The sequence below is a fragment of the Endocarpon pusillum genome (assembly GCF_000464535.1).
Source record: "Endocarpon pusillum Z07020 unplaced genomic scaffold C721943, whole genome shotgun sequence".
Lineage (NCBI taxonomy): Eukaryota > Fungi > Ascomycota > Eurotiomycetes > Verrucariales > Verrucariaceae > Endocarpon > Endocarpon pusillum.
In genome coordinates, this window is record NW_006913585.1 from 411,485 (window position 1) to 426,928 (window position 15,444).

General features: G+C 47.7%; 3 protein-coding genes across 3 annotated transcripts; 1 reads left to right on the top strand and 2 right to left on the bottom strand.

Annotated features, from left to right (window-relative positions):
- Positions 1-1,440: 1,440 nt before the first annotated feature.
- Positions 1,441-3,558, bottom strand: EPUS_01629 (uncharacterized protein; the record flags this gene model as incomplete). The annotated part of the gene is made up of 1 exon (XM_007788767.1): positions 1,441-3,558. One exon carries the CDS (start codon positions 3,556-3,558, stop codon positions 1,441-1,443), a length of 2,118 nt encoding a protein of 705 aa, XP_007786957.1.
- A 2,151-nt stretch (positions 3,559-5,709) lies between these two features.
- On the bottom strand, positions 5,710-6,651 carry EPUS_01630 (uncharacterized protein; the record flags this gene model as incomplete). The annotated part of the gene is made up of 3 exons (XM_007788768.1): positions 5,710-6,249; positions 6,303-6,407; positions 6,457-6,651. 3 exons carry the CDS (start codon positions 6,649-6,651, stop codon positions 5,710-5,712), a joined length of 840 nt encoding a protein of 279 aa, XP_007786958.1.
- A 4,818-nt stretch (positions 6,652-11,469) lies between these two features.
- EPUS_01631 (uncharacterized protein) lies at positions 11,470-13,983 on the top strand (the record flags this gene model as incomplete). Its single annotated transcript, XM_007788769.1, has 3 exons — positions 11,470-11,634; positions 11,689-12,435; positions 12,484-13,983. 3 exons carry the CDS (start codon positions 11,470-11,472, stop codon positions 13,981-13,983), a joined length of 2,412 nt encoding a protein of 803 aa, XP_007786959.1.
- Between the last annotated feature and the right edge of the window lie 1,461 nt (positions 13,984-15,444).

A 15,444-nucleotide genomic window follows, 5' to 3' on the forward strand; every position in this document is an offset into this window, starting at 1 on the left:
ACTTACGGAAAGGAGTTTTTGTTTTTTCCCAGGTCGTCCGATGGAGAGATCGGTAGGGTCTATTTAGAGAGCTTGGGAACCTTTTTTTAACCAAAAAAAAAAAAGAAAAAAGGTAAAGTAGGAAAACAGACCCAGGGGTGGTAAGTAGTTAGTTAGTAGGGAGGGCAGCACCAGATTTACTTTGTAAAGAAAAGGAGATGCGAATGATTACTTACTTAAGCTGTGCCGTCTACTTCTCCTCCGCAACTTTGACTGTACTCCCTTTTCCTGGCAAAAAGAAAACTCTCTATTTTATTGATCGGAGCAGGGCTGTAGGATTTTGTTGGACCAAAAGGACCGCGGCCCTCAGAGGACTGTAAACTAGCTTTTGTCTGACAGATTTTCTTGGGCTTTGCCACATGCACGAGCCAGTTTTTCCCAGCTGAACACACACTCTCGCTCAGAACCGTTTCTTTGCAGAATCGCAGTCGCGGTTTTCTTCGGAGGAGAAAAAATAAAATAAAAGGTGAGCTAGAAGCAGAGGAAGCCAAGCGGGGGGGATGCTGACGCGGTGTACATGTATGTCATGCGGCAACATCGATAGACTGCCGGAGGAATGGGTTCGGAGCACAACTAACCAGCGAGCAACGAGAAGGAGCAGGAGCAGGAGAGTTGGGTATGATTAGGACCATATGGCAGTGGGTTGCTGTAGCCGATCTGTGGGCCCGGGGTTTTATTGAACTCGTACCGGCCGTGTGAATGACCGGGGTTTGTGAAGGGGGGGAAACCCGTCCAGGTCAAACGCTGGGGCGGTTCGAATTGTGAAAAGTCTGGGATAATGATATCCATGAGAAAGAGACGGAAGGAGTAGGCAAAGGCCTTCGTGTGTGAAGAGATAGGAAAGGTGGGAAAGTGCCATCATAGCTGTGATGCAGAGCAATTGTTTGAGTGGAACAAATTCTGGTCCAGTCATCTGCTGTACGAAGATCGGTTTGTTGACGAGGGACTCTGCAGCATCAATATTAAAAAAGGACTAAGGCATCATAGCCATAGCTGTTGAAAGGGCAAAGTTCGCTGAAGATGGGTATTGCAGAAGAGTACAAATGTCCACACGAGTGATTATATATGTTGATCGGATTAACCTCCCCTTACGGAGTATTAGACTGCACTACCTTCATCTCGTCACATCCGCATTATTGATATATGTGTGACATGATGCACGAGATAATCCGTACATCTTCAACACAGCCACATTAAAGGAGACGATGAGTGTGAATACATTAAGATTCCGATTCAATGCTCCTTGCCCCCTCCCTATTCATCACGGCATTTGCTTAACAAAGTTTGGACCATCAAATTGCCAAATTGGGGAATCGAGTAGATGAAAAACAGATAACCAGAACCAGGCACCAGGAACAAATACTGCGTAACAAACTCTGACATAGTTGCAGTCTGACCAGACTACCTGTAATACTGCTGCCCGTCATAGCTGTTATGTGATCTTCCACCTGTTGCCCGATAGTAGTCTTCATCACTGTTGTAATGGCCCCTGCTCGAATCACCATATCCAGCGTTGAATTGATATCTCTGTCTGGGTTCCCTTTCACGTGCGGGTAATTCGTATATGCTTGACCTCATCGGGTCGTGTCTATCGGGCGGATAATGTCTCTCATAATCACGTTGTCTGCGTGCATCTTCAGTGGCATCTCCGGAAGGCGCATATGCACTTGGACTAAATGCGCCGTCACCATCTGTCCGCCAATGCTCCACTCCTTTGGTATTGGCCGAGGGCGAGCGATGACGCATTGCTCTTCCAGATGGATGAGGGTGACTGAGTAGAGAACTGGCTCGATGCCGAGTATTATGAGCTGATTCCGGGGTCGAGAAGCCTTCGATATTAGACTGGGTTTGCTGTCTTGCATATGGCCCAGGATTGATAGGTATCGGCTGAGTCCTCTGTGGGTCGATACCTCTCCCGGAACTACTTGCGCCGGAGGGTGACCGACCAACCCTAGCCGTCGGAGCTGAAGCCGTAGCTAGAGTCGGAGGAGCAGCCCGAGACTCAGGTGGTGTTGGTGGTCGGTGGATATCATCATAATTGCGACCACCTCCTGGCTGGGCAGCATAAGGCTTTCTTTCCCTCTCAATAGGCTGTGGCGTGGGCACATCGTCCTCGTCCTCGATCGCACCCTCAGATTGTGTAGTCACATATGGCTGACGTTCTCGTTCTATGTTCGACTTCTGAGCCGCTGCCGCGGCTGCATTTTCTGTTCTCGAAGACGGTGGTGAAGAAGTGGCTGATGCTACGGAATCCGCCCGATTAGCCATGTTCCAGGGTTGCGGTTGTTGTGAGCCCGGTTCACCACCACTTGGCCTTCGATTGAGGAGGCTGATGTTGCAATGTGTAATCATGGCCTTCTCAACCTTCTCGCGAGTGTTTGAGTCGGGAGTCTTTGGGAAAAGGCGTCTTGATATCTCCTTGGGAAAGCGCTCTTTGCGGTCGTCAAAATTACAGATCGGCATGTCCAACACAGCTTTCTGTAGTCTTTCAAATTCTTGCTCTGGGTGTGCCAAAAGCATCAGTATGCTCCATCTTTCAAAACCAGACGGCGTGAGAGCAGGGATATCAGGTCTCTCATCCATTCTCCCCTGTACTAAATGATGTTGAGCTTCAACCTCACGGTACAGACGGGATATTGAAGAGGTGCGGTCATCGAACACCATTTGCCAAGGATATACTTCGTTTGAGAGCTTTGTGTCCTCATAGTATTTTTGCATTTTTGATGGCGTGATCACTAAGCTGTACTTGGGCTCATAGTCTTCGATCAGATGTATTGCCAGACCCCGGAGGAATTGACCAAGCCTTGCTGTTGCACGGTTACCTTCAAATAGAGGTCCCCAGATCTTCTCTAGGGTTGTGATGTCTGTTGATTTCCTTGTAGGAGCCTTCGGTCGTTCTGATTTGTCGTTGCGGGCTTCGTCAGCTTGGCTGACCTGACCAGGTGGAGACACTGCTCTCCTCTCCTGATCGGGAGAATACCGGCCTTGAGCTGAGTAGGTAGACTTTGTGGGCGAAGTGGGCGAAACAAGCACGGCTTCATCGGAGGGTCGGCGTGGCGAGGGAGGAGTGTAAACATTGCGGTTTTGTAGTGGAGAAGAGTTTTCTGAGTGCACCGAGGAAGAACTCGCCACGCCGTTTGTAGGGGCGTTGAGAGGAACAGCAGGGCCAAGGGTTGGATTGATAGCTGGGCTGTCTTTTAGCTTCTGCAGAACATTTGCAGTGATCTCGGATGTGATTTGACTCAGAACCTCCGGTGGTAATGCACTGTTGGCTTCAGCCTTGTCGACGGCTGAGTGAACTGCGTCATCGATTGGTTGCCGAGCTTTCTGGAATGAAGCAGCATCCATTCTGCTCCGCTGACCTGGCGAAGAGTCCCTGTAGAGCTGTCGCTCGCTCTGTGAAGGGTGTAAAGAGGTATAAATGGATCCAGGATATAAGGTCGATTGGGAATGTTTTGGTCCAGGATAGGAATTGACAGATGACTGCTCAGGTGAAATACGGTAGCCGTCAGCAGCCATGACGAGTATGGTTATGTGTCCTTCGCAGACTCCGTTTATCTTATATCAGGACTAGTCATAAGTATAGGGAATATCGATTCGCTCGCTTTCTCGACCCGGGACTGCGGGTGCTTGCGTCAGTGGAAGGCTGCTGGCGTTCCAAGATACGTTGTAGCTTGACAGCCTTGTGGGAGTAGGTAAGGGTTATTGCAGACGATGTGTCGGTCAGCAGGTACTTCGAGTGGTTCATGCAACGAAGATCTAACGATCATAGGACGATTTGTGTAAAGGCTAGAGCGGGTTAATGCCGGAGCAGATCAGATTTAAGAGTGTAGTGCGAACCATGAAGGTTGCACTGTGGTCGATGACTATTTCGAAGGAGGTTTGACAGCAGGACGCAGTAGCACAGTGCTAAGTAGGGCGTTCCCATGCGTTTTGGGTACGGCCAAGTGACTCTGGGACTGGCTCAAATGCGACAAGGTTGAAACATGTCCCGCAGAAGAACCAAACACCAATGAAAAGGTTCGCGTCAGAAAGTTGCATGCGCTTAGCACATTCCAGCAATTGCACTGGGTAGTGGAAGTAGTCCGGGATGAACTGAGTGAAGGGGAAGATATCGCACAGGATCGAGCAGTAAGCTGTAAGAGGCAACACCGCAGAAACGGGGCGCAATAGAAATACGTAGTTGGGTGGCAGTAAAGCGTATTCCCTTCAAGTACACCACGTCATTGCCAAGGTCGGGCGCCAACTGAAAAGACTGTCTTCCTGGAAATAAAAAGGCTTGTAGTCATTGCACGGAGTAGTAATAAGTACCTGGACGGCAAGAAAAGGCAGGGTTTGAGATGAGATGGACTTGAACCCTGGAGCCGCTTTCCACAGGCCCGTATCACTACGTAGTACTTCGTACTTGGGAGCGGTTTGTGGAACAGGAGTAATTGTCATAACGCGCGATCGACCCTCAGAGTACTCAACGTATCCTTCACATTCTGGATTTCGCGCAAAGCATGCTTGATTGTTGCACAGCCAGACGGTTGTGGGGCACCGCGGCTGGCCCACGAGTCTCCTAAACGGTAAAGGGAAATGGTCAGCCTACTCGGAACCGGTTTCACGGGTATTACAGATTCAGGTTGCAAAAGAATGCACTTGACGCCTCAGCACCGTCGCAGCATTGTATGATACAGCAGCATGAAAATACTCTCGATTCGCTCTCACTATCTGTGATTATCGAAGAAGTGTAATTTAGTAGCACAAGGTTCACATGCATTTGACAGGCAGAGCCTTCCTGTTCCCGATGACCGACGTGGAGTTCGCTATCGCTTGAGACTTTTCAGCCAAGCCGATCCGTCAAGCTGTAGTCATTCTGGCCCTGTTGGCATATGCCTATCTCATGAAGCAAAAGAGGTGTCATGCATGTCCTCCGTAGCTCAGTCCTCGAGCACTGTTTCTGCCTTGTCGACGCAACTCTCTTCCAGTCGAATCGGACCGAAGCTGGGTGCCGAAATTTATGGCAGTTCTCAGATTTTGAAAATTAACTCAACTTCTCAAAAGTATTAAGTAGACTAAACATCATTTTTATATCTTTATAGTTATCTTTATATCTTTATATAATTATATATTATTATTTGACTATTAAAAAGTATATGACAAAGTTTTTAAGTTATTTTAAAGTTAATTATATATTAAATCTTTTAATTTAAACATAATAAAAAAACTAGAAATAAATTTTTAACTTGAAATTAAATAGCTTTTAACTTTAAAAATAGAATTTAAAAACATATATAATATTAATTTTAATATAGAATTTTAATATTTTTTATTTATAATTATAAATTTCTAGATATTTAGCTTAAAAAATCAATAAAAGAAATTTTAGTATTTTAAGTGTTTTAAAAATATTACGTATTTTAAAGTTATTTTTATCTATAAAGAGTTTATTTAATACTAATAATCTAAATATACTAAAATTTAATTAATCTGCTATCAAATAATAGTTTTGTCATAAAGTTTGAGTCAAAATTCATTAAGTTATTACTATTTTAAAACGTAAGTAACAAATCTGAGAACTGCCATAAATTTCGGCGCCAAGCTTCGGACCGTCTCCGTGCTCCTTCATCAGCTCTTGAGAGCTAGACTGCTGCAAGCAACGACTTCGAGATCGCTGACATATGGCTTTCACAATTCCCACTCACTGCCGCTCGATTCTTCTTCTTCGTAACGAGCACGTTCTTGCTCCTGTACTTTCCGCAGAGCCTCTCTTTGCTTTTCGGCCTCGCGAAGTGCGCCTCGGTCGGGCTTGGCGGCTCCTTGCTTAGCCCAGTTTCCCGACTGCTTTGATGCACTTTCCGCTGCGGTGAGATTGGTTCTAGTGGACCCAATGCGGGTACGGTAACTCTGTTCGGGTCGACCAGCGTTCATAATGTTGTCCCACGCTGTACCGGTCGTGCCTGTGGAGATAGCCGATGATGCTACAGAGGGTGCTCGTTGTCGTGTGGAGTTGTCTTCCCCAGAATCTTTGCCCTTGTGCCCACTGGTATGCTGGCCCGTCCACACCCCATCTTCGTTGTCGCCCGCAATGCTAGACCTGGTGCTGAAACGTAGTAAGTCACTGTTTGGGTTTCCAGTGGGCGTGACGATAGATCTGGCGTCGGATCCTCCCATGTGTGAATTCATTGGTGGCAACGATCCACGGAGTGAATCGTAATTGTACAGACTCTGTCAGACATTTGGTTCGTGTCCCATATGCATTCAAATTCTAGACAACTTACGTGTGCTCCAATACTCGTTTGCGTTTCTAGGATTCTCTGCTCTTCAAGAGCATCTTCTATATTCGGTTCCACATCATCAACCTCCTGCTGACAATCTTTGCACAGCTGAAAAGACCATTAGCAGGACTCGTCTTCGTCTGATACTGCGACCTACCGCTGTGTCTGGCTTTCTGCGTTGAACCTTGGTGAAAGAATTTAGACCCTTGGTTAGGTCACAGCGGTGGCACGTCAACTCGTCAGCAGGTCCTCCAACGCACTGGCGGCATTTGGGCAATTTTGCATTCGCTTGATCAAAGAGCAGGCGTTGTCTGTACTCATTGAGTTGTTTTTGAGAGTACTTTGCGTGCATGAAGTGCCGGCTACATTGGACACATATGATCCTGGTAGGAAGTCAACCACAGACAAAACTCTAAGGGAGATACCATACTTATCTGGCAAGGTCACGCGGCTCAATCTACAATTTCATTTGGTCAGCTATGGCGAAGACCGAAGCAATTGGGACATGAAGGATAAGTCACCGTTCTGCTGCTTGGGAAGAATAACCCCCAGTGTAGAGTGAGGCTTTAGGAGGCATGTTGAAAACTGAGCCGGCAGGGGAATGTGGAGATGGTGCTCTGATAGAACGGAGGTGCTTCTGCTACTCAAAGGCAGTTGAGGTTGCTCTTCTCACAAACGAGATAGTGAAGAAAGTTGAGTAAAGATAAGGTCACAAGATCAGGTCCCTTTTCAGAACACAGAGGACCTTGGAAACTTAGCTTGCCCAGTCTACAACATGGATAGAAAGATGGGATATCCAGCTGCAAGCAGTAGTTGTTGTTCAAATCAAGTCAATAGCCAGTGCCAGAGACTGTTAGGTCGAGGGTTGACTTTGAATGGGAGTGAAGTAACACTGGATATGGAGTGAAGGCCAGATGGTTCGGAGTAACTTGAGGTCAATTGACATGTATGCCAAGCCTGTGCACATTCACTTTTATCCACTACTTACGTCACTGGTTAGTATTAGTTCACCAGGGGGTGCAGAAACTCATGCAACACTATTTGCGCCGAAACTTAGCCGAAATGAATCAACAGCTCAACATTCAACTTCTACACGAATTCATACAGTCAATTCAGCAAGATGAGTCCTCCTACTACTCCTAATAGAGCTTCTAGATATCAAGAAGCTGATACTGTCAAGAAATCTCGATTTTTTGAAGCCTATGATTCGCAAGCGCGCAACAAAGAATCTCTACAATCCCTTGCATCCAAACATAATATCAGCAAATCTATAGCTTGTAGATGGCTTCAAAAGCGTCAAATTCAAGGATCTCCTTCTTATCAAAGAAGTAGAAAATGCTCTACTCGCCTTAGTCGGCCGTCAAAGCTTACAAATTATCAACTTCAACGCCTTCTTTCTCCTTCAAATCCTGTTCGAAATCAGCATTATAAGTGTCACGGCTGCCATGCTTGTCGGCCGCTAGCGCTAGGGCCGCCGGGTATTGATTGGCACTACGCGTTAGTAAGGGGCATGCTCGCTATATAGGAGCGACCCCAGTGCCATCCTCGTCGGCTCTGCAGTCTTAGGATAGCACTCAACATGGGCTGAAGATCTCGCGCACTCGTCGCCTGCTTCCAACGTGACACGTGACAATAAGCATCAAATTTAGTACTTTAATCTTTATTGTTCAACTCGTACACTTCAACAAGCCCTTCAAACCTGAACAAATCATGCTTGACGCTATAAATGTGTACAAGTTAAGCAGATTTCTTTAGCAAATAAAGCAAAACGAAAGGAATATGATCAAGAGCATCAGAACAAGACTATTGATGAGTTTTAGGCAAATATCTATTTTATAGATGAAGCTTATATAGATCTATCAGAGGTCTTTTGACAGTATATTTTACAGAAACAAGGTACTACATATGCGCCTAAAAACATTCAGGAGATGCCTAAAAAGAAGGGGGTTAAGCTTTATATTGCTGCTTAGATCAATTAGTATCACAAAGCTAATAAATTAAAATTCTATAATGACGAAAATGACTATCTTAAGCCTCTGAAAAAACCTAGTAAGCTACGCAAAAGTTAATACAAAACAGAAGAGCAGTTTAAGCAGCGTTTGATTGATTAAGAGGCCACTATACCTTATGCAGTTAAATTGAAGCCGAAGGGCAATTCAATAACCCAGAAATATTATACTGAGCGCCTTCTACCTATCTATATCAAAGCTGTTCAAGAGGCGCGAATCTCCTGCGAACAGCATGCTATTCTACAAGAAGACAATGATCCTTCGCATGGTACGAAATCAGAGATTAATATTACTAAACAGCTTAAGGATAGCAATTGGATAACAGTGCTTGTTCATCCTGCTCAATGGCCTGATTTGAATCCTATGGAAGCTATTTGGGGTATTCTTAAACAGCGAATTCGAAGAAGAAGATGGAATAACCTTGAACAGCTCAAGGAGGTCCTGCAAGAGGAATGGGCCAATACTACTATGCAGGAAGTTCGAGCTCGTATTGTTGAGATGCCCTCTCGATGCAGAACCCTAGCAAATTCAGGTGGAGAGGCCATCAGATCGTCTTTGTGGTGATAATGGTGATAAGTTTGTAGCAAATTGCCTGTTTCGGTTAAATTTCGGCGCAAATAGTGTTGCATGAGTTTCTGCACCCCCTGCTGGTTGATTCAGAGTGGATTTGCTCAGGGCAGGTACAAAGCATGAGCTTTGGTAGATTCACAGCTACACTTGTAGGTTGGGTAGGAAAGGTTCTTCAAGTTGTTGGTCTAGAACTTGAAGCTTGTGATTACCAACCAAGTTGAAGAGCGCACTTTCTGCGCCCTGTGTTTATGGTCCCTTGTGTCCCAACTAAGACAAATACAGCAGAAATTGGTCCACTTTCATGCGAGGAATAAGGTTACTTGTCGAAGATAATTGGGGTAAGGACATGGCTAGACAATGCCAATGGCATTTTCGATATTGGATTTTGGGGGCTTCTGAGTACCATCAACCATCTTTGAAGTCAAGTTGCTGTCGGTCATATCACTACCTTCACAACTCGAGTATTGTCAGTGAGCTTTTGTATTGAAGACAATCTTATTAAGCGGAAGATTGTTTTCCTATCCGTCGCTAAGCGATAGTAATACTGCATTGTACGTAGTAATCACTTTCCCTACTGCGGGTGCGGAGCGCAGGTGAAACACCACCGGCTACTGATGTGCTGGAGCCTCTCAACCATCAGCAATCACCCTTGATCGGAAAATTGTAAGCCAGACTGCCGGAGACGGCCAATGACAGGTTGTAGCAGGAAAAATCACGTAAAGTAGCGTGATGCGGTCTGCAAATCCCACTTTACGCTATGCTCACTTCCGTGCTGGTTTCAAGCAAGTCAAGACACGGATCAGTCCAGGAACGAAGACACCCTGAATAGGGGGGCCTTAGTAACCAGTCCGCATCCTCACAACGTGGATCCCAGAAACCGGTTTTGGCGCGAGTCCTGTCAATAATACCAGTCCCATGGTAATGACAAAACTATCCGGTACCCGCATTACAGGTGCGTACGCCACACGCAACCCCAGTCTGACTGCGGGAACACCTCATCTGCGTCCGAGGATGCAGGTCTCATTAATGTTTCCGAGCTACATCGAGTCGTCGGCTGTTGAAACGTTTCTTTGTTGCTGTAATCGAATCAGCATGATGACGATGAGCGCCATTATTGGGAAAACCCTGGCTGCTGTGATGAGTTATCAGTCTCGGCACACGGCCGAAATTGCATGTCTCCTTTAGGCGATTGTTGGGCAGACATTGTGGTTTGAGAATACCATGCACACCCGAGGAAAACCCGACAGACAGCGGAACAAAGGTCCTTTTGAAATGGTCGAGCATTTTGGGAGAGACAGACGGCCTGCTCACTCACGAATCATCATTGAGTTTAGGTGTTGCCCTTGCAGGAATGACCTCCAATTATCGTGTACATATCGTCATTGACCCTTGGGCAACTCATCCGTATTCTGTAATACATCACCCCAATTCGCGGTGAGCAGCCGTACCTCCAACAAAAATAGCTCAGCTTGCGATCAGATCAAATACAGCAGGGTCTAGAAAATCCTTTCTGTTGGAGAGTATCCAGCTTGCCTTGATCGAACCATGGTCGCTGAAGTACAATGTTTACATTTACAACGGTGTAGAGTACCACAATACGCAGTACCGCGGATCATACGAGCCAAGCAGCAGCTTCCTGCAAGGTTTCGGCCCCTGGCTTCCTGGCTTCGTGGCTTCGTGGCTTCCTCCTGCCCAGCCCCTGTTTCTAAGTTAATTTAATTCAGAGTTGGCATCGTGCCAATTTGACTAGTTGACTAAGGTCCGGGCGGGTCCCAGTCTCTGGATAGCCTCTGCCCCAATACAGTCCAACACGATCGTGTGCAGGACTACTCCGTACATGGTTCATGTCATCCAAAATCCCTCGTTGATATAACACTCGCTCCCTCTAGCCGGTTCATCAGACATAAGCTTGTCAGGCAGTCATCTATGTTCCTCTTTGCGTCTCAAAAGCCAGTCGAGGCCTCAATCTCATTCCCCAAGTCGTTTCTATGACCAGGCCTGAATCAACTTTGATAGGAAAGAGATTGACGTTGTGATGAAAACGAACGTCTACACGGGGTTGCGACAGTTTCCAGAGACACTCGTGCCTCGTCACTGACCCAACGCTAACCCTCATTCTTTCTTGTTCTCGACCTCGACGACCCAGCACTCACCTCAACACAACGCTCCACTTTCCGTCTACCCTAGCCACGGGCTTGTCCTCTCATTAACTATTCTCAACCTGGCTTGCAAATCCTCTCCCATTCAACCAGTCGGTGAGCTATCGACGCTAGCTGTTCCATTTTCCTCTTGGCGATTAACACCTCCCTTTCGCAGACTCCCTTCTACCTCCGGCATCAATTGCTACATTGTCATTGCACTCGCCCAAGTCAAGCCGCTGACCGATCATTCAAGAGAGACGTCAAAAGAGTTATTGATTTTACAGCTTTGATACCTGGGAGGCACTGTCCACCAGCATGAGTTGTCGTTGAGGTTGCCCTGCCCCATCACTTGAACTGGCTTCAAGGCCTCTTGCTCTGTCTGGCCTGCCATCAACAGATGCGGATCAGCTGAAGCTTGCATTCACACAAGCTTCACCAATATCAGGCACCATGACAGTGGCTTTAGACTGCGTTCAGCGGTCTGCTGCCCAAGCGATGGTGCCATTGGAGGACAGATTTGAAGTAATCAAGGAGATTGGTGATGGCAGCTTCGGCAGCGTTGTACTTGCGCGGGTTCGGGGTGCAGGTGCAAGTGTGGCACGGAGAGGAACAATGGTAAATCCGCACGTCCGTAAATTCGTACTATACGTTGTGGCTAATCAAAAACAGATTGCTATCAAGACGATGAAGAAGACTTTTGATTCCTTTACTCCATGCCTTGAACTCAGAGAAGTCATCTTCTTGAGAACGTTGCCGACACATCCTCATCTTGTTCCAGCCCTTGATATCTTCCTGGATCCGTTGAGCAAGAAACTTCACATATGCATGGAGTATATGGATGGGAACCTGTACCAATTGATGAAAGCACGCGATCATAAGTGCATGGACGGCAAAAGTGTGAAGAGCATCTTGTTCCAAATCCTCGCCGGCCTAAACCATATTCACGCCCACGAATTCTTCCACCGAGACATCAAGCCGGAAAACATACTCGTGTCGACATCGGCACCCCACGACTCCTCAGCTTTCAGCAGATATTCCGCTCTTGTCACCCCTCCTTCTACGCCACCAACGTATACGATCAAGATTGCAGATTTTGGTCTCGCTAGGGAAACTCACTCCAGATTACCATACACCACGTACGTTTCGACCAGGTGGTACCGAGCTCCGGAGGTTCTCCTGAGGGCCGGCGAGTACTCTGCACCCGTCGACATCTGGGCTATTGGAGCCATGGCTGTCGAAATAGCCACACTAAAACCACTCTTTCCTGGTGGCAACGAAGTCGATCAAGTTTGGCGCGTCTGTGAGATCATGGGAAGCCCTGGAAATTGGTACAACAAGTCTGGGACCCGAGTAGGTGGAGGTGACTGGCGGGAAGGGACAAGACTCGCTCAAAAACTAGGTTTTTCATTTCCCAAAGTGAGCGATGATGCATTTTCAGCTTCATCAACAGCTAACAGGCTACAGATGGCACCACATTCTATGGATACTATTTTACAACCGCCCCAATGGCCAGCTTCCTTCAGCAGTTTCGTGACATGGTGCTTGATGTGGGACCCCCAAAACCGACCCACCTCAGCTCAAGCACTGGAGCATGAATATTTCGCTGATGCTGTCGATCCTCTTCGACCCAAGTCCTCGACCGCTCGGTTGCTTGGTCGCAAGCATTCAGACCTCAGCTTCAAGGTTTCGAAAGATGGGATTGAATCAACAACCTCGTCAACAAAGCCTTCTTGGTTTAGGAGATCGTTGATAGCTCGAGACAGCGCCCCTGCTGTGCCTCAGCATGATCCGAATGCGAAGCCGATCCAGGTAGATTCCAACCATGAATCAGAGTCAGCGGCATCAAGTAAGGCCAGACCCGTCGTTAACAAGCGCTCGACATGGGCAATTGGTGCATCTCCTACCATTGGTGCCCCCATGCCCATTCTTCCATCGATCCGCCCAATATCTCCCTTATCAAACGCGGTGACCGCCCAAGCTAACGGTCGTGTCAATCCGGGCGGTGATGTGCGAGCAGGAGCTGTTGATCATGCAAGCGAGGAAAAGGCCAGGAAGATTGGCCGACAGTTGTCGCTGAACTCTCATGGAAATCATTATGGAGATGGCCAAGCCGAGAGAGGATTGAATGGGACTCGCAGCCCGCTCTCTCCATTGAGCGCTCACAAGGAAAGCTTCTTTTCCCATCTCAGGAAACGTGCACGTCGATTTTCTGGTCGACACGGTGTCACCTCACCCCAGGCCGATGACATCGAGGCCAATGTGCTTGGTGCACCGTGGTCGAACAGATCTTCGATCGTTGGTGAACCTATTGTTCCCGCAGTTGGATCCGGCAACGACTTTATAGAGCTTGACAAAGCGCTACAGAGCGTCAGGTATAGTCTCGAACACCCTTCGAACGAACCTCGAGCACTGCCTGTCGTTCCCTCCCAGTCATCAAGTCTTAAGCGGCACCATTCGCTCCGTCAGGTAAACGCTCCTCGCGATCCTGAGACGACCACTACCGTGACTCCTACTACGAGTCGTACACGAAGAGCGCTACAGATGTCATTACATCCCGTCCATCGCTATGAGACTCCGGAAGAAGAGGATGAGCTTCTTGACGAAGTTCTGGCTTCGGCTAATGCGGCTGCAAATAGACTTGCACAGTCCTCAAAGGCGGAAGAGAAGAAGCGTCGATCAGCGTTAACACAAAGGGACAGCAATCATCAATCCGTGCCGAAGATCTCCATCCCGGTTAAGGGGTCGGTTCCTGCCGCGTATCCTACTCCGTCCCCTTCCGCAAAGAGAAATGGTGTTTCCTTTGGGCAAAAATCAACTACATCCTCGCAACCAGTGCCTATAGCCAGTAAACGTCCGGACCCTGAAGACGTCGACCCTCAGTGGCCTACACCACCATACGAAGATAATGAATGGGGAGCCACAGCTGCAGCTAGCATCTTCGCTGCTGGCCTCGTTTACAAGTGATTCCACCAAAGCCCTACCCAGCTTTTTCTTATCCTCGACGTTGTATCCATCTTACTTGTAGCAACCATCGCAGTATGTCTTACTGCATTTGTCATTTATCGTTCGTCATTACCGGTTCGATTTGGACTTTGATTTCCCCAAGTGGGAAAGAGTCGGAGCTATGGCGACCATTTTCAGGAGCAATAACGGAGCACCTGAATTGCACAGTTCTAATCAAGCATCGTCTCAGGATTTATTGCATCTTCATGGGTGTATGCCTGGGTTTATTCTACTTCTACTACTGCATTTACTTCATACCCCAAAAGGCCATTTGTTATATATAGACTTTATTCGGCCTTGCGTTGCTGTCTTGAGCTTCGAGAACTGCTTTTGTATGATGTAGCAGAGGAGATTGAAGGGTTGGTGGAGCATGCATTCAACAGCCATGTCAACTCCACCAGCGCATCTATTTCGATATGTTGCTGGCCTGTGGGGGAGGACCAAAGAGAAGGAATTTGCAGGAGACGGATGACGATCAGCAGTGCTGCGTTACAGGCAGCACATGTACATAGTTACAATGAATTAATGAGGTTCATTCCAACCAAGGTACAGAGTAATAAGCAATTCCAATATACTATTTTAGTGGGTCCATGAGGACAAGGTCGTAATAGAGTCTGAAGTTGATGAACCGATCTGCCATATCTGGGGCCAGGATTGTCTTGATTGTCCTGACTGTCCTGATTGTCCTGGTTCAAGAAGTTGTCCAAGTTCTTCACGAGGTGTTTGAGAGTCTTGGCATGAAACCTTAATCAGGTTGAACATGAATGTGAACATGAACTTGAACTTCAATCCAGATACCAGGAGACACGAGTGTAGCTCATCTTTCATGGGTCTCCGTCTAATTTGCTACAAAATGTCACGCCGTGTTGTAACATCACTTCTCAAGCCTCCCCACCGGTCCATTCTCCCCAGCAATGACTTGCATGAACTCCCTCTCCAGCGGCCATCACTATTCCGCACGAAGCTCTCCTCTCCCTCAGCGAGACATTTCTCCTCCTCCTCCTCCTCCTCCTCCTCCTCCTCCTCCTCCTCCTCCTCCTCCTCCTCCTCCTCCTCCTCCTCCTCCTCCTCCTCCTCCTCCTCCTCCTCCTCCGTACCCCGGTCCACCGATCCCGGAAGCAGAAAAAGCAGCCCAAGCCAGGAGGAAATATCCGCATACCTTCCCCAACGAGGGGACAGGGATGTATTGGTTCCTGACGAACAAACACGTACATCTGTGGATCAGTCTTGTATGTTTGCCCAATCTTCCCCCTTCCCCCTTCCCAACCCCAAAAACCCCTCTAACCCCCGGCCTTGCCCTACAGGGAACCCTCTTCACACTCTCCTTCATCACGCTGACGCAATCCTTCCTCTCCACCTCGCCCTTCGCGCACCTGACGCCGCCGATCGCCAGCCTGGCCACCGCGCCTGCCGCGCTCATCC